Below are 19,730 nucleotides of genomic sequence, written 5' to 3' on the forward strand. Positions count from 1 at the left end.
ACACAATTGAATAATTAATATTACCCAAAGATATCCAAAGGACGGGACACAAAGGGGGAACACACTGTTGAAGTGATTTGGAATAGATAAATGGTGGAGGATAGCTATAAACTTCCCAGTCCGATCTGAGCAAATTTGGCAATGGAGGTGTTTATGTCCTTCAGCTCTTGCTGGCATCCAGCTCAGGCCGTAACCTGTATTCCATCAAATACAGTTTATCCCCACCGCTTACCTCTTTAGGTGCATAGATTATTTTACGGAGCCTAAAATATGTTAATTGTCTTTCTAACTTACAGTGAATCCAGGCTCAGTTAAATTAGCTCTTTGTGTTCTGCTTTCGGGTCCCTGTTTACCTTCTCCCCATTACTGATGAAGAAAAACCAAACTGAATTTACAAAAAAAACTGTAGGTTTGACGGGGGGAATGAAATCGTTAATTGGCCTGAGCAACCATATTTGTATTAAATGAAGTGAACCAATTTATCCAGCAACATCAGTCTATAGAAAAAAACCCATGAAATATTTATGATTCTGTAGTCAAAAAGATATCCAGGGAGAAAGAGAGCAGATAACTTTCTCTCCGTACAGCACAAAAAATGCCTGACAGAAACCTTCACCCCAAAGGCCCCTCTCCATCAACAGAAGAGGCATTCTCCGTATCAAATCCATGCGATAAATACGTTTTATCATTTCTTCTAGCTTTGTTGCTTCAAATATTGTTATTTTAACTCTACTTCTTAAAACCTTTATCAAGTTTTAAGGGAATGAGGAACCAAGGCACGACGTTAAGCATGCACAGCGAGCAACCGCAGTCTCTTGTGGGCCTACAGTGCCTCTGAACAAATTGCTTGTGCATCTTGGAGTTCAGTAACTTTTTGTGTATATTGTCTGGGGTCCGCTAAGAGCAGCTGCGGAGTGGACAGCACGTGGCCTGTTCCATCACCCTCCTCGTTAACTTTATGCCATGCAGATAAGCAGAGAGGGATGGAGATGCTTTCTGCTGGGGTTACTGCAGACTCCTGCTAGCCTACATCCAACTCAGGAGGAAGTATAGAGAAATGAATGAATCAACACTCAGAAATATTGTACGTAGTAGGGAGGAAGAGACTCGTGGTCAGCAATGATACTTCTGCACGGGTCAAACTGTCTTTGTAAAGCCAGCCCTGAATATGGCATGTGATCAATTGTCCAGAATAATCACATGGGTTTTATTTATTTTCCTTGCAAGCTGTCCTGAGGTCTAGGTATTGTCCTTTTCAGGGAAAATACAGGGTTAACTTTTGCACATCAAATGCTGTGCTGCGACTGAAGGGGAGTCATGAGAGCAAGTGCAAGAGGAAGCCTTGGTCATCTGGCTTCAGTAAGGTTTTGCCTTTCCTCTGGCAGCCTAAATGGTGCAATGTCTCACGTGCTCTAACTCCTACCGCATTCAGGATCTTCAAGCTCAAATTAAGCAGTCCTGTCTTGGAGGAGATCTAGGGCCAGGTCTGAGTCTCAGCTCCAGCCAAGTAAATTGCAGTATACTTCCCAAGGTATTGCAGTATATTTTCCACTGTCAGTGGAGGATCTGCCAGAAGGAAATCACATTTACACTAACTGAGACTCATCCCATTTCAACCTGTCAGCTCAGAATTTGGCCTTGCCTTTTGTCCACTGACCTCACCCTGAGAGACAGGTGAAAGCGAAATAATCCCTTAGGCAGAGGTTAAAATAGCACCAGCAGTAATATCAATGACAAGGCTGAGGAAAACTCAAGGAGCAGGGAGAGCTTTTTATAGATTCAATACCAGATCTTTACAAAGCAACAGATGATCCCTTTCTCATTTATGCTGAGGTGTAAATATTTTATTAACTCTTCTCTCACTGCTGAGTAGCTTTAATGGCATTTGCTTCAATAAAGTCCTGAGCTGCTGTAAATCAAGTACTGTTATAGGCTACTCACCATGGTCATGGGCAAAAACAAACAAGTTAAGTCCTGTCAGCCTCTGGGCCAAGTCATCATAGCGACCGCAGTGTTCCCCAGCGCCATGAGCGATAAACACGAGGGCCCTAAATGGAGCATTAAGGTATAAATCATTAACTTGGCAATAAACCCACAAAGGCTTCAGAGCAGCAAGTAAAACCAGCACATTCAACTTAGCAACAGCACTTCAGACATCGGCAAATACAAGGCAAGTATATAATGGCTGAGGCGGGTTTTAACAGAGGAGAACCGATTGCCATCCTGGCCTGCCATCAACCTGGTCTTCACCAGGTGTTAGGAGGACAGACCGCATGGAAGTCAGCTGCTCATGGGACAGACGTGTCTGCCACCACGGTCTGCTGCAAGTCGAAGATGCAGATGGGCATCAATCAGCATCAACCGTTGAGGTGGATAACTCCAGCTTGGGCTTGAGGCATCTACTCTGCTCCTACAGTGGAAGTGTTGCCTTTGATTTCATTTAGGGTTGGTATCCCCGTGATTTCAAATAGAAATACTGTCCTTAACTTTATACCTTACAAAACTGTCTGATGCTACAGAGCACTCTTAGAGATGAAATTTCAGCTAAAGAATGGGTCTCAAGCAGAGTCCAGAACTTCGGTTGGAGTTTGGAATTTTATCTTTTGACCCCAATTCTGGTAATTTTACCATTCCAGTTTCTGCCCCAAAACAGTTGCTTCACATTGGTGATTAAAGTGACTTTTACACAGCCGCCGTACAACTACAGGCAGGGATCATAAAAAGCATCAGTCCAACAGACATTTCTTTTTGAAAGACGTGCAAATACGTATCTTCAAAGATTCCAGTTTTACTAATTATGCTTTAATTCTACTGGAATGGCATCAAGTAAGAGTGGTTGAAGTTGAGCGAACCTTCCCATGGGCAAAGTTTGCATAGAATTAGTCTAGAACTATAGCAGAAGTAGCAATGAAATTCTTGCTGAATTCGACAGGTGACTATTTAAAATCCAACTTTAGCAACATAAACACAACTTGTTTGTTTAAAAGTACCATCTGTCATTGCAACATCAGCAACCACAAAACAGTATGAAGGCTACAAGTTAGACATTTTAGGTACATTAACAGTGAAATATTAAATGAACTGACAACATAAAATAATTACAGCACTTTTTTCAGCTAGTGAATTCCTAAACTTTATTTTGATTGAGGTTTTGAATACATTTTTAGACAGTGTATTCACTGCAATAACTGTCTTTGATCTTAATATATTTAAACTTAAAAAAGATGTTGGATGATGTAGAAACTCCTGCTCTAGCTCTTTGAGTAGCACCTGCTTCACAGTATTTGTTCATGCTAGACAACTTGAAAGAGCATCCATAGAAACCAGAAAGATTTTAAAGGGCATACAGCAAACACAAAAGCAGCAATGCAAAGATGCTTTGGTATCTGTCTAATACTAATTAGCAAGGGTGAGGTTAGGTCATGTAGCGTATTTAACTTGCTGCGCCTTACAAATGTTCTTTAGTATCACTGAAGGTTTCAAAACAATTAGTGTGGAGCAGTCATTTCTTCCTTTGTCATCTTTCCCAGTCAATAGATTTGTCAAGTTATCAATGCACTTGCCAGACAGTCTGATTTTCAGAGTGCAGGATCTATTATTACAGCTCCAAATACTGAAGAAATGGAGAGATGCTCATTCCACAGCAGAGAATATTAACTTTCTGCAGCAGAGGCATCATGGCTTTACGTGTCCTGGAAGAGCGAGTCATTATTCTGTACGTGCCCCTGAAAACTGGAGGCACCATCCAAATGCTTCTGCCTCCACCTATGCGTAATGGTCTGGTACCTCAGCCCTGGTCCTGGGTCACCTAAAGAGACATCACAGTCCCCAAGTCCGGGGCCGGCAGATCTGCCAAACGTTCAGAACGGCGGCAGGGGGTGGGGGATGAAGCAAAGCCAGGCTGTCAACCCACAGGCTCTGGACTCTGCGCTGCAGCAAGCAGTGGCACTGCATGCACGGGACGCTGATGCAGAAACTAAGGAAACGTGAGAGAAAATTCCTGTGTACCCATCACCTTGATGTCCAACAGACTCGGCTAGGCTAAGGCTCTCTGCCGTATACTTCCTATTACCTGGCTCATGACAGCTTCCCTGCTCAGTGTCTTAATTAAGTCCTCAGTTACTCTTTAGAGGACCTATATTTTTTTCTGCTGACTAGGCACAGAGATTAAGGTGCAACTTGGCTGACTGAATACAGTCCTTCATTTCTCAGAGCAATATTATTTGAATGTATGCACTGAAATGCATCAAGTGAATGAAACCTAATGGGAAGCTGGAAAAGAGATCTCTGCCAGGAAATTCTTGCTGTTATTTCATCCCCGACAGCAAAGCCCTAATTTTGCTTTCATTCACACTGATGCAGCACCACGACTTTGCCTGACAGCATCCTGCTAGCTGCTCAGCCCTCTCATCTTCTGTGAAACCAGTGAGAAAAGAGAGGAAACTCAATGCTTCAGAGAGGCAAGGTGTTCCTGCAACCTCTCCTCCCATCTAGCACAATTGCCAGGCATTGCAGAACTGAGCTTTTGGACACCACGGGGAAGAGACCCGGGTTATTGCTTGTCTGCAAAATACTGAATAAAATTCCTGAGACTGTTTGTGCCTTACCAGCCCTAATGGCAGTAGCTGTTGAGAAGACTCAGATACTTTTGAAAGTTTTGTCCTATCAACAGTCAGAAACAAGGTGTAAAATTTCCACATTGTTACGTCGAAACAGAAGTAGCTTGTTTTGTTGTTCAATAAAAAGAGAGAGTGGCTTTACTGACTAAAAACTAGGTCACATCTACACAGCTCTTTAGCTCCAGCTTTCAGGTCTAAGCACAAGGGCCATACATTAAGTATAAGTATCGTCTGAGCAAGGCTTGAAGGATTCGGCTCTTTCACCTAATCTCCCACTTCCCGTTACAAAGCAAGTCTAGATTTCACAAATAATACCTGAAGGCAGTATAACAAATACATGGTTCAACATATTTTTCACTAGCAAGCTGGCATGAAAATATGACGAGTGATTAGATTGACTGACAGCAGTTCTTTATTGTAGGTAAACATTTTTGCAGACACCCCTGCTCTCGAATCACAGCCTGCTCTTTCCTACCACAATGGCTGGAATAACAGAACATCAGGGACTGCTTTCAACAGAGTCGTTTAAAACTAACACAGAAACCCTGCAGGCTTTAAGATTTTGCAGGACTGCAGGGCTTCTGTGCACAATCTCAATGGAAATTTTGTTTAAACAAGGTTTGTGTATTGGCCACGTATCAAAATTGATCCTGGGAAGAAATTTCTTCACTCCCAGCTCCTGCAATTGCACTGGTGAAATCCTTGGAAACTCGCACATCTCAGGTAGAACATGTCACGCACAGCCTGCAGAGCTTTCTGCTGGGGACTGACCTGTGCCTGAACCCACGCTAACTCCAGCCTCTCTAACCGCAGGCAGGGAAACCTGATGGATCTTTGGATGCTTCAGCTGGCTTTGGCTGGTGGAACTGCTATTGCTGAACATCTCGAAATAGCATTGCTTTGGCATCTGCTCAAGAAAGCACCTGATCACACACCGGCACGATTGCCCCACACTCGGCAGGCGTGTCTCCACGCAAAGCCAAGGTGTGAGCTGAGCATGAGTAAGCATCCACGTGCTTGCACTCACCTAACTCGTGCAACAATTACGGCTATTAAAGGAAACCAGTTTATTGACTGCTTTTTGCAAAGGCAACAGACAGTCTTCACAGACCCTGCCCTTTCTGTAGCCTTCACCACCTCCTCCTCCTCCCTCCCCACTGCAGGTTTCTGCCTCCTGGTACCACACAGCTTGGCAAACATGCAGTTACTTATTATAACAAGAGGGCAGGACAACGTTTGTCTTTTTACCGTTCAAATCGACTGCTGGTGATGCTTACTTATCTGCCATTAGGAGGTGATGGTATGTACCAGTAACCAGTCCCACATCTCCACTGTGCTGGTCCCCCGTGACTGGTATCAGTCCCTCCTGCAGTGCAGCTTGCTAAGCAATACACAGCGATGCCACGCGTGCAGCTGGTACGAGGCACGTGCAAACATCCTTTCCTGAACCAGGGAGGCTGGGGGTGGTAGAGGCCAGGCTGCAAGGCAAAGTCAGTGTGCACAAACCTATACGAACCCGTTGTCTTTCTGTCCCGCCTCTCGGAGAGGTCACCGGCTGATCTAAGCATTAGCTGTTTTGCAAGCCTTCTGTATTTCTCACTGTAACTTCACATCCTCTAACATTTCACTTCTTATGTGGGGAACAGCTTCACAGGGACGGAATTCAGCTTTAGGTGCAAGAGCAGAACCAGTTTTAGAGGTTCTCACTTTCTGTTATTGCCGGGCACATGTTGCCACCTTTGCCCCCTCCGCCGTGCCAGGACAATTGTTTAGAGATGCAATTCCACAATCAGTTGCAGGAGAACAGCTGTAGGGAAAATAAATTGCAGCTCCGGGCTTACACGAATGAGCAAGAGCCCTCTTAAATCAGGGCTGTGGCATTAGCAGAAACATACCTGGAAACAACACTGAGAAAGCTGCTGTGCTGTGAAACCTGGCGGGCCAGAAGCACAACTCAGAACTTGGGTCCTGCTGGACGTTAAGACCCATGGTCTTGCTTTATTTTCAACAAAAATCATGCTGAGGCTGAACTAGACGAGGAAGGTTGTGAGCGGGATGGTATGATTTTAACATCTTGTGTCCTCTGGGGGCAGATCCACTTCTGTGGGACCCTGTGCATGCTCTTTTATTGCCAGAAAATAACCCAAAACACTGGGACTAGACGAAAGAACTGAAAATAAGCTTCCTATGATTGCATATATGAAAAATGTAATCTTTTCCACCCCATTCGAAAGCATCCCTCTTCAGAAAAACTTTCTTCAACTCATGAAAGTCAGTAGGGCTTACAAAGTAGACGATAAAAGTTAAAAAAGGATTTATAAATGCTGTCCAGAGTAAGGACTGATTTAATCACACGCGGAAGTGACTTCCTGAATCGAGTCCTTGCAACTTAAGCTAATACCATGTTATTTTATGCAAGGCAACTATGCTTTTCATTCGGTATTATGTATGTTGTTACCAGAACCAGATCAACTCTAACAAAGAACATCTGATTTGAGCAGTTTTGAATACTTGACACTAAATTCCTAAAGTAATTTTTAAAAACTGACAGGAAAGCTCTGAGTTAGCTAGGCTGCCAGAAAAATGACTGGCTTACTGAAATTAAGTATTCTGTTTTGTTGTGTTGTTTGAGCTGATTTATCAGTTCCTTTGTAGCTGGCATCAGCCCAAGTCTTAGAACCACAGTGAAGAATTAACCTTTATATGTCCAAACCATTTCACTGGTGGCATTTTTGGACAAGCAAGGGGATAGTTGGTCACAAACCTTTTTAACTTGTTAAGACTGTAATGTCATGTATGTATATTTTGCTTCCAAAGTATATTATAATGGAAAATCAATTAAAGCTATGCATTCTTGTGTTAGCTGGGTTACTACGCCTCACTGATCATGAAGATTAGTTATCTTTCACATAATAAGATCGTGCATTAAGCAGCTTGTAACTTTGTCAAGCTTTAACTGTCATTCCAATTTTCTACCCATGGAATTTGGTTAAAGATTACTTTTTTTTTTTTAATTTCCAGCTAATCATTTCCAAGAACACGTAATGAAGAATTGTTTTGTTTACTATTGGTGGCCTTTCCTCTGGAGGGCTCTTGAGCCTCTTGTTTTGAGTGTAAGACCTGGAGTTTGGAAGAGGGATGTCTCCGTATCTGCTTTTGAGTCAGCTTTTGCACTTTTTTTTTCCTGAGGTGATGTGTGTCCCAAAGCAACCCTGACAAAACTTGGGCCATAGGCAGGGATTACAAACCGTTACGGCAATTTCTCTCATGTTGTGCATGCTCGTGACCTACACAGTTAGCCAAGAGTTCAGCCTAGTGTCTCTGGTTAGACAGGAATATTTATGGTGGAGTCAGGTGTGTCCCTTCATGCCGTCCTTCCGTCTCTAGGAAACATGCAGAGTTATGTCCTTCTGAACGTGCAAGAGGTAATGACTTTGCTCCCAATTCCAAGCCATGTTTCAAGGAGACATTACACCCAAGAGCTCTGCTTGCTCTCTTGCTCATTTTTTTTTGAGAAATGCATTCCTAGCCTTTGCTCTACTGGCCCATAGCTTTGCCACGTAGGTCCATAATCTGGGTAGCCACCTTTTTTTTTTCAGCTATCATTGAAGCTATGTTAAACTAGCAGTTCTATAGCTATTTTTCCCAACTCAGGAGAAAAAGCATGTCAGAATGGCAATAGCCTGGAGTCAAGTCTCCATGGACCTTCTCTCATTATCACAGACCATGTAGCATCAGCATGGATATCTCACAGAGCTCCAAATCTGGAGGAATTCACCTCTTCCAGATAGACCGAGGTAAGTAGTAGTAGTAGTACTTCAAGAATGTAGTAGTTTAATCTGTGAAAAACCTTTAAGCACCAACAATATATCAAAGGACCATGCACTGTGCTCACACTGCAAAATTTCTGCTTGATTTTATAGAGCTTGAGGGAACTGAGGATTCTGCACATTTGTGTTTGATATGGTTTGGTCTAGTCTAGTACTAGCTTCATTCATGTCCAGAACCTAAACTGGCAATTAAAAAATAAACCTTTCCAGCAAACTCTGCTTCCTACTTCCTTTCCCCATTTACTCAGGCTCAGAAGTTCCCATTCCAGCATGTTCAAAGGGGCTGCTGCTAGTTTAAGCAGCATCCTACTGTCTAACATCATAGAGACTTAGGGCTCAGTCTTAAAATCTGCACTTGCTTCCATGAGCAACTCTCTTGCAACATGTCTGCAAGCCTGGTGTCCTCATACATCTCAAAATCACAACAATCCCTCATAAGCATAGAGTTAGGAGGACGTTTGAGAACTGCCGTGACCTCCAGGAGGAGTAACATGGGTAAGTTATTCAACAACACCACAAAGTGCAGACACCATAAATCAGTGGGGCAGAGACAGAACTGGGTAGTACGGATATATTTCAAAACGAAAGGTTCAACAGGATCTAGCTAGAGCCAGCACAAAACAATGTGGAGAAACAGCTTACTCTGATTTATTGTAGCTCTTCGAAAAGCAAGCCCTCACCGAGAATAACTCATGAGTGGTCTAATATAGGGAAAAGAGAAGAAGGAAATTTCAGGTGGGGGTGGGAGGGAAGGAATTATTGGAACCTGGCAACTGCATAGCTCTGGACAAATCTCTGCAAAGTTAACATTTGAGACCAGCTGTATTTTGTTTCAAGGAAGCTTTGAAGTAATATTTTAGGGGACACAAGGCTGAGTTCAGAGGTGAAATGCGTGGTGTGTAGCTTAAAATTCATGGGCTGGATCTTCCCACCCCTTTCTTGGATAAAACCGAGGAGAAAGGATTCTAGGGTTACACGGACTGCCTCAGGGAGACACTCCTCCACTTTGATATCAGAGATGGGATTTTCCTGGGCAGAACTGACTGCCAGACCTTCTGCTCTAAATCTGCGAGGCAGACAAGCCCTCTGGAGACGTGGGCAGCTCGGGGTTTGGAGCTGCACTTTCCTCTTGCTGCCGCCCTTCTACAGAGCACAGGAATCCTTGACAGAAGAACTGTGACTTCTTTTCCAAAGAGGCAAGGTGTAGGCATTGCCACACACACGGGACTGAGGAAGGGGTGACTCAGGGGGGAGCGTGGGCAGAACCGCCCCTGCCCCTGGCTGCGAGTAAGACTGGAAGTGGACATCCCAGTTCTGTACTTTGCTCTGCTTCAGCCCCTCCTTGGTACGAGGGCTATAAGAGAGATACAATGGAGGTCACATCTCCCACGGGGAGCTACAAGAATGGATGCACAAAGCAGTCAGTGTCTTCCTAAGAAAACTGTGCAAAGCATTATTTGCATAGAAGCCATCAGCTGCAAAATCCAAATCGATCTGAAATCACATTCAAAATTTTTAGATTAGCTTTAAGGTGTGGAGGAAGTACACTCAAAGCAAAAGAGTTTCTGGCATAGATCGCCTTGGAAATCAGAAAAAATAAGATACTTCTTGTTAATTTTATTAAAAATTAATTTTCATTTGGAAGCAAAGCCACTGCAGATGGAAGATGGCTGCAGGACCATGACTCTCAATGGAGAACCAACAAACGGGGAGTAAGAGCAAGAACAGTTTTCGCAGACCTTCCCCTCCTCTTTCACGGACTTGCACTTAACCTCTAATGATTTCCAAAGGGACAAAAATTACCACTTAGCCAGTTGTGTAGCAGTTTCTTCTTGAAATCAAAAGGCAGGCACTGCCTGGTGAGCGAAAGCCTTGGAAAAAGAAAGGCTTGTGTAATTAGACGGACTGTCCTTTCAAAGCATGAGAAAGCTGCAATTAAAGGGCCAGAGCCTTCTTCTGCACAGTCACTATTGCTTAAACTCAGGACTACTCACTAGCTCAAGACTAAATCTGTTCACTGAACAAATAAGGGGTTTTTTATATAAAACCATGTCTCTGTTTCAAAGCAGCTGTGCAAAACCAGTTCCTTCTTCCTGAGTTCACTTGCAGTCTTGGCGTATTCAGAACACTGGTACCCGTTCCGCTGCCAAGTCGCGACTTACTGCTGCTCTAAGTTCATAAGCTGACAAACCCAACTCAACCCTAAAAGACCAAGCAGGCTTCCTAGCAAGGCACAAGGTGTGCTTGATTAAGGGATCAGCTCAAGCCATGCACGAATGCTCCCTACCTGGCATCCTAGCCCCATTTTGAGCATTTAATCTCACCTTCCTGCATAGCAGGGAAGATGGCATTGGACAGCAGTATCCCTGTATCGAGGTGGGGAGTTCTAGTTGAGCCTCTGTAGGTTTCAAATGATGGAAATTACTTTACTTAGCAAACCATCCCTCTGGTTTCGTCCACACAAGTCACTTGGGGACTTTTAGGTCCTCAGTAACATGCTGGCTTGCTCAGTTATTTTCAAATGTTTGCTAAGAAGTGCTTATAGTTTGAGACAAATCATGACATGGTGCAGAGGACACTACATCTAAAAGTTAAGCAGTGTTTCCCAAAGTCCTCTAAGCCAAGTGCGCAGACTTTTTCTGACTTTGCTTTTTCCAGAAGGTATTTTTCATGCAGGAGCTGGACATCGCTAGTGGTCTGAACCTGGGCTGACCGGGGGTTCTTCACAGTCAGTCTCCACACAAAATCAATGGTTCTTAAAAATGGGATTGTCCGCATTTTAGACTCTAGGCATGACTCTAATCACCTCCACTCTCAAGTTTTTATTTCAGGGAGTGGATGGTACAGACAACTCCTGACAGGCAACATTGAAAAAGTTCTTAAAGGAAGAACTCAGCTCGTCACCCTAGTACCTGTGCGGGCAAGGAGCTGCAAAGCGCACACCCGGCACAAGGGGGTCGGAGCGTTTCCAAGCCATTCCTTGCAATAAAAACTGCGCAACTGAAGTACTTTGATCAGGCATTTTGGGCTTATGTGGGCAAATCTTCGGTAGCTTGGAAGGGAGCTGTGAATAAGTAAGGAGCAAGAAAGGGGATGACACTTCACCTGTTCTGTGAGCTCGAGATAGTATGATATTATTACTTTTCAACAAAGCACTGACTGCAATTCCCAAAGTAAAACATAAAACTTCAATTCCCTGAAATACTTAGACCTGATAGTATGGTTTGTAACCAGGCAATTCTACCAGTAATGTGGAACTCTTGATTACTTCCTGCACTGAGTTCATTACCCATCCTCACTTTTACCTTTCTGATCCAATTTTGACTGTGGTCCTCTGTGTTGGCAGATATCTTAATTGGTTATCTTTAACAAACAGACAAACTCATAAAAAGTTCAGATGTCAGAGATAACATCAGTCTCCAAATAGCCAATCTTTTTCTGAGTGATTTTCCAAAAGCCAGGGTGGAATTATCCCATAAACTTAGAGACAGAAATCAAGGATTGATTTCTTAAGCATAAACCACTTATGTATATTTTAACATACTTTGAGATTAAGCACATTCATTTCCAATGAATAATCCTACCTCGGCACATCCCAGAGCTGCACTTCAGCCCTGCCCAGCTATGAGAGGAATCTTTGCAGCAAGAGGCTTTACAGGCTCTGTCAAAATCAATAGCAGCAGCTATTCCTCTGGGAAATCAGTAATGTCACAGGCAAAGCATTTGCCGAGGCTTTGAGCATGTTACAATTAATTTACTATTCCACGTTTGCTGTAGAACTGAGGTAGGAGAGAAAGTTGAATGTAAGCGGTTAAACGTTGAGAGGCAGGAATCCTGCTAAGACAGCGATCGCTGCAATATGTGCTTTAAAGGCTGAAATGATTATTCACGTCTTGAACCAAAGTAAATTTGAATCGCAGCTGAGGTGCAATGGTTTACCTACAGATGATTTAATAGTTTAAAAATGGAGGGAGACTTCTGCCCACGGTTGCCAAACCCAGGTCTGTGTTATTTCTTGGTCACGCTGAGCTAATCTGGCTGTCCAAAGACTTCAGTGACAGCATGCTTGCTTCCTAAAATGTTCTTTCATTTCTAGCTCCAAGGGAGCTTCACCTATGGCAGCGGGGGCTGCCATGCTTATGTAAATAAGGAACTACTTGCCATGAGTTTTAAACACTGTCTTGATTTGCTCTCAAAAAGGGTTAGATGGAAAAGCTTTAAACACCAAAAGGTGGACGGGGACCTGACCAACTTGGGGTGCAACTACTACAGTAAGGATGAGCGGTAACGATAAAATAAAAGAGTATTTAGTTAGATAAATCCTTGGTTGCAATCACTTGAGGTACAGGCAAAGAAAGCTAAAGGCATGTGGGATGCCTTTTCTGCAAAAAAGCTTAAAATAGAAAAGGAAATCAATACTCATTTACAGTATCTGGCAGTCACTGAACCAAAACATACATGTACACCTACAGCAGAGCAGAAATAACATTTATTTAAACCACAAGCTGTTATTCTGCTGCAGGAACGCTGTGTTTTATGTGGAACACTTCTCCAGAAACTGAGAAGCACCACATATTTCTGACCATTTTAAAAACACCTCAGCAACATCAAGACCAAACACTTTCAATACCCCAGCTATCGACCTCGCCACTGCCAGGCTGGCTCCGACTCCTCCAGCGGCCGGCAAAGAAAGAGTCAGAGCTGATGTCTGAGCTAGCAGCAGGGAAGATGTTTTGTCTTTCCTCCTGAGTTTCTCTTCTGCCAACTTACAAGACACCATTTGTTGGATCACATGTGAGGGCTGCATCTGTCACAGCCTGCGACGGGAACGGAAAGAGCTTCATCAACTGTATCGCTAGAGCGCAACGCCGGGGCCGCTCACGGCATGGGAGACACAGAGCTCCCAGATGAGGGCTGAACCCTTGCGTGTGCTGTGTGGGACGTGGGGAGGAAGAGAGACCTCAGTTCTGTAGTTGTGAGGTAGGGACGGGGCTCGGGAGCACTGGAGCACCCATGCCCATGCCCTGCGTGGTGCCCGAGAGCTGGTGTGGGCGTACGGGGCAGGAGAGCGGTTTGCGAACTGCCCGCGGGGCTGCGGGGTGCCTCGAGCACGGACATGTCTGCAAACGTTCTGGGCTCAGCAAAATGTAAAGAAGCCCTGATGCCACCTTTAGCTGTGCTGAGGGACCTGACCCTCCCTCCTAAAGGAAGAGGAGAACACACACAGCAGGAAGCAAATCTGATGGTCAGAACCCTTAAATGATGCTTCAAAAGAGAAATGCACACCTATGTGTACGAATGAGACAATGTTTCCACCGACTAGTAAAACTAGGGGGTTTAGAGGAAGGAGTAGTGTTTAACAAATCGACATTCCCCAAACGCTGAAAGTGGCATTAAATATAAACAAAGTGAAGCTGCTGATTGGGGTTTTTTTTCCATTCCCCAGCTCCCAGAAATGTGACCAGTAAACAAACAGCGTAAATAATAACAACAGCTGGCTTTCGTACAGCACTCCTCATTCACAAACCCCAAAACGCTTTACAAAGGGTGCAACTGGGCTTGTTGTAGATTCACATAACGCAGAGATGAATGGGACCTCAAGATGTCCTCTGATGCATTACCCTGTCCCAAGCAAGGATCAACCCTTCCTCCCGCCGCCACGTACCCTGAAGCACAAGAGATAAAAAGCCGTGCCCGTGGCAACGCAGCACGCCGGAGCAAGGATGGACACGCAGCGTGAGGCACGACCTGACCCTACAGCAGTCAGCAGGGGTTTAACAGCAGAGTCAAAGCGTCACCGTGGGTTGGTTCCCCTGCTACATGCACGGGGTCTGGAGAGAAAAAGTCAATTTTTAAAAAGCTTTCAGTCCTGATGAACTCACGGGCAGCTAATAACCTCAGAGAGATGATCTGTGCGTTTTCAGGACAACCTGGATTGAGATGCTTGGTGCTTCCTTGCTGAAATCATTTGCGGACGGCCAGAGGATGACTGAATGCTGATTGCTTGAATATCCTTTTAATAAAATGAGATTATGAAAGCTGCTCAGAATACAGTTTTTAATACTCCATATATTGTAGACTAGCTCTCACACAAAACTGAAAAAAATGAAGAAAAAGCTTAAGCATTAAGTCATCTAGATGTTATCTCTACAGCAATTTAATTACTGTTTCCTCATCACTCCTCATGCCTTTAGCCCAGCAAATTAAGCCACTGCAGACTTCTGGAATTTGACAGTTGAATTTGAAACCTGAGATAGTTTTGAAACACAAAAATAAAAAATATGTTGAAAAATTATAAAAATAAGCTCATCTTGCCAGCTGGTGAACTAACCTGCTGACACCTACAGCACATTAAACCAACACACTGTTCTAAAAAAAAGGTCAAAGATTTTATTCCCTCACTCTGCAAGCTTCAGGCTTGATCAAAGAAGAAAGAAAACATACAGAGCAAGCCCTCTTTATCATAGGTCAGATAGATGGCTGAAAAAGATCAGTCATCTTTCTTGCCTACCAAATCTATAGTAGTTTGTACATTTTCTCCTTACCCGTCTATACACAATACTGGAGCAAACGATTACTACACTATTACCACTGAATGATTGGCTTTAGCCCAGTTGTCAATATTTTGTTTCCTTTTTTTTCTCTCTCTCTCTCTTTTCTTTCTTTTAACAGATTGCTGCTGAGACAATTTACTTGTAGCAAACAGCAGAGAACAACTAATGCATCACTTAGTAGATTTTTTTAAAAAAACCCTCTCTACAAACATCAAGCACTCTTCAACCACCAAAACCTCAAGGAGTAACTTTCTCTGGCAACTAGGGACTCCAGACCCAATTTATATCACTTGCCTGGATGAGGAAACAAAAGCACAGAGAAATTAAGGGTCCAATTCTGTAAATCACTGGTCATTGTGTCACTGTGTCACTGCCTAATGACTGTCTTGACCATGTGTTTTGCCTGTTCTCTGCTTCTCATTGACTTCTTTATTCTGTTTTCTGACAACTAAATTTTCTAGGTCTAGCAAGCTGCCTTTGCCATCACTTAGTATGGGAGGATCCAGAGGCTCCCATCATCAAGTGAGCGCCTGCCAAACAGAAATGAAGATAAGTCCTGGCTGGAGAGCAAGTGTCTGTCACACCAAGGGGAGTCTCTTTCATTCCAGTGGAAGTACTCATGAAGTTCAGTGTTACTCAAGGTCTCGGGACATTGAAAACAGCCACATGGCTGCTACTGCAAAAATAATGAATCCCTTTGGACACAAACATACTGAATCGGTCTAGGAGAAACAAACACATCCCCAAGTAGAGCACACCCCAAGACCCATCCCCTCTCCTGCCCCTAGCTGATGTGGACAGCCCGCAGGAGTGTGCCTGGAGGCAGCACATCTGACTGGAGTGCTCTGGCCTCCAGGACTGCTGCCACTGGCCGGTCCCTGCCCGTCCCCAAGGCCACACTTTGGTACCACTGTCTGGACAGGGAGTCTGGTCAGCTTTGAGATGCTTTCCTGACACCACCGCCCAACGACTCCCCCAGGTCTGGTTGCTTTAGAAGACATGTATGGTTGGGACTAGCCCAAGGTTGGTATTTGGGATTGTTGTACCAGTATTTCTCTTCCAGTTAACGTAAGTGAAATTTTATTGGTCTGCAAGAAGAAACCCTAAGAGAGATATAGTTTTAATGATGTTGAAAAACTTTACTTACCCTGGTGCTGCTAATTTCCTTCCTATAGGATAATAAGCCGTACTGATACAGCGTCAGAAGGTCTGTACTGTACAGGCAGGGATGTATGAGTATAGTTAAGGATATAACTGGGGTGTGATGAGGTAAGGGACCTGCCCAAGTATATTTTAAGGAATCTCATGGGTAGGATGCAATACTATCTCCTTGGATACTTAGAAAAATCAGCCATTTGCTATCAGGGTTGTGTCACATCTCTTGGATAAGGGACAAGAGGAGGTTTAAAACACTGATGGCTTCCATTCAAGTGGAAGCACATTAGGACAACGGCATGCCTGGACCTAGGGAAGGCAGCTCGGCCAAATGTGTCTGCAGGGACAGCTCTTAGAACAATGCAATTTCCCTAGAAGAACAAAGAGATCAGATGTTTGCCCTGGCTCTGAAAAGCACAAAGCCACAGCAGCTTGAAGGGAACTTGCAAGGAAACACAGGCCAACTCCTCTGCAACAAGCATCTAGAAAAAATACCTTCTTCTAGCCAGCACAACTATACCAGCCAACTCTTCTTGTAGATGTATTCCTGGTGATCTAAAAGAGCTGCTGTGTGTCTTCCCAAGGGGTGTTCAAGAGTGCTGAAGAAATCGAGGCAAGGAACTATGTGCAGCTGGTTTTATTATTTTGTCTAAACCTACACATTTCTTGTGCTAGTGAAGTAAAGTGTTCTTGCATAAGGAACCCTGATAAGGTTGATAAGTTTGTCTGCTTCAACTATAGCGTCACTGTCAACAAATCAGTGGTTTAGAGTGCTCCCAGTTTGATGAGTTGCAGAAAACTTATGCACCAGAGTTTGAGAGGAGAGCCAGTGCAGTATAAAGAGACCTGGAGGGACAGGCAGGGCTCTAACTGCTGAGTGACCAGCTAGGGGATCCATCAGGGTCATGGTACAAAGCCAGTACTGATCATCACACTTGTAATCCCATTAAAAGCAAATGAACTATTTGCATGAGAGAAGCAAGATTTGCTTAGCCTTCAGTCTCTGGCAGAATCATGAGCAGAAACTGATTTTTTTCAACACAATCTCAAGATCATTTTTCTTCTTTTCTCCTATTTCCACCTCTGATATTCACCGTGTTGGACAGCACTGTTCCCAAGAGTTCATCAGGTGGCACACTGAGAACCAACATTGATTTTGCTTCCTTTGCTGCTGTCTCAGGGCCAGGATGAAATTTTACGGCTTTGAGATTCACGACAGGGAACTCCTAAAGCCACCTGGTCACAAAGTTGTACACTTGTGCTCAGAAGCTGATCCTAACAGGGCAATGAGCAAAAGGGACAGTTTAATTACAGTTGTTATTCCCTTCGTTATTTGCCTTTTCCCTTGGGTTCTGTGGAATAAAAGGCAGATTTGCTTCTGTGAACATTCCTGTGGGGACTGAAAAAAAATTATCCTACTAAAAAAGCCTGTTGGAAATATCTACAGCAAGAACCAAAGCTGCTCTCCTGTCTGTCAGAGTCCCTCTTATGTGAAGCTGGTTTGCTAATTTGCCCATCCTCTGGAAATGCATAAGAAATCATAAAAGGATGCCCCCATTCGCAGTGAATAAGACAGTCACATGGAGCAAAGAGAACACAGGCATTAAAGGAACACATACGTGGCTGATGAATAGAAGGGAGGCTTTAGAAACTCAGGCAATAGCAACACAGCAAGCAAAGCCTGAAATGTTGATTTGACAATGATAATTGTTATTTCCCCCGTGCACTGTGTATGATGTGATCAGACACAGAGGGAGCTGAATTCATCCTACGACAAACTGTGCTGACATAAGTCACTTTGCACGATAGAAATTTGGCCCTGGTGCCTTAGTTTGAAGTTGACCTCATTAGTACAAACAAAAGTGTTCTTCCAGAGTGCCACTGAATTAGAAATTACTTTAAGTATTTCCAGAGACTAACACTGCATAGTATAATTAAAGACATTATAATTAGCTGCTTGATTCCCTTTGCTTTTACTTCATTTTGGTTTATTTATTTATTTATTCATTTTGGAAGGGTCTGAAAGTCAAATTCAACTTTGTCATCTGCTCATGCTGTGAGCTGTGCTGTTCTTCTGGAAACGCCATGGAAATGCTGGTAATAAGGTGCCAAATCAGCAAGCAATATCCACAATTTAAGGGCCAGTTCAAACATAAAGGCAGTTTGTATTTCTGTACCACAGGCACTTCTGCAAAGTCCTTGGGGAAGAGAGAAATATATTTTCTCCTTATTGGCTTGGCCTTTCATTGCAAACAAGTCAGAATGAATGACAGGCATTTTTCAAAGAGTAAAATACATTTTAAAAGTAAACAGAAAAGTGTGTGCTTTTTGTTTGTTTAATTTTGTGGGTTTGATCACACTTGTCAGGTGTAGAACTGAAAGAACTCCTACAAAGGCACTGTTTACTCAGACAGCTACAACTCTGTTCACTTAAACCATGGTCATGATGCCTACAGTTGAGCCAAGCCATGTTCGTGTACGTTAACAATGGACCAGGAACACATCTGTGACCCAGACGTGTCTCAGCTTCAGGCAGCCTCCTCCGGCAGACCACCCCAGTTGCTGGTAGTATCTAAGTGCACCTAGAGACCACTGAGTGGAGAGACACACAAGCAGCCCACTAACTAGCCAGATAATGATTTCTGTTTGACTGATGAGGAAGCTCAGATACAAGGATGTCTGGAGCCTACATTTTCAAAAGCATCCTCTAACTAGTAGTGTCTCAAGCCCAGAGTGGCTGACCTACAGCAGGAGTGTTGAGCATCACTTTCTCGACCTGAAGTCAATGGTGGCTGCAGGCTATCAGCACCTTTGAAAAACTACACTGGGTCAATATATCCCACAGGGTTTATTTGAGGTCAAGCAAAGGGGCTGAAAGTGCCACAGAACAAACTGTGCTTATCTAGGCAGTGACAGGAAGAGCTGAAGCATCCAGAAAAGGTTATGGGGATACAGAACAGAGAGGAAAAAAGGTCATCTCTGAACTTCTCCTGGCCCTTTAGGGGCCTCAAAGGAAATGTCTTGACTTCTCCTCCCAACTTTCCTTCCCCTTCCTCATCCCACCTCTATTCTTAGCAGCTTTGTCTGAGCGATGGGAACAGAGCATGGTTTCTTAATTCCTCACCTCCTATTACCTCATATTTTGACTCAGACTGCTCAGGGTGGTGGCTGAGGTTTTAGCCTTGCATGGAGCCGTTGTTTTTGTTTACACAACGACTGCTTCCCCATTAAGTAGGATTTCCTCAGCTACTGGGACACGCTATAGGCACGAGGTCAATCTGGTTTGGTACCCATGATCTACTTCCTCCAAACAACATTACATGGTCCTGAAAATGCCCTGCCTTGCCCAGATCTTCAGCTCTGCACTCCCTAGGGAGCACTCAGTGCCAAAGAGTTACCTGTTTTCACGCTCCACAAATCCTGTTGTTGGCACGATACATGAAAACGACACCAAAACATACTGCTTTTTCCTCCCTGCTGCATTCAACAAGACCACTTAATTACATCTTAAGATGAAACTGGCTCAACAAGTTGGGCAGCTTGCAGGGCCGCTGGCCGGGGAAGTCGCACCT

General features: G+C 43.9%; 1 protein-coding gene across 6 annotated transcripts in view; it reads right to left on the minus strand.

Moving 5' to 3' along the window:
* MGLL (monoglyceride lipase) overlaps positions 1 to 19,730 on the minus strand; it is a 107,701-nt gene that overhangs the window by 42,397 nt on the left and 45,574 nt on the right. For 4 of the 6 annotated variants that reach the window (XM_054838496.1, XM_054838499.1, XM_054838497.1 and 1 more), the window contains one exon: positions 1,942 to 2,048. The exons of the other annotated variants lie outside the window; for them this stretch is intronic. In XM_054838496.1, the coding sequence (XP_054694471.1) occupies positions 1,942 to 2,048 (107 nt within the window). The remainder of the gene's footprint in view (positions 1 to 1,941; positions 2,049 to 19,730) is intronic. 6 annotated transcript variants of the gene reach the window in all.

Source organism: Grus americana, chromosome 11, assembly GCF_028858705.1.
Source record: "Grus americana isolate bGruAme1 chromosome 11, bGruAme1.mat, whole genome shotgun sequence".
Lineage (NCBI taxonomy): Eukaryota > Metazoa > Chordata > Aves > Gruiformes > Gruidae > Grus > Grus americana.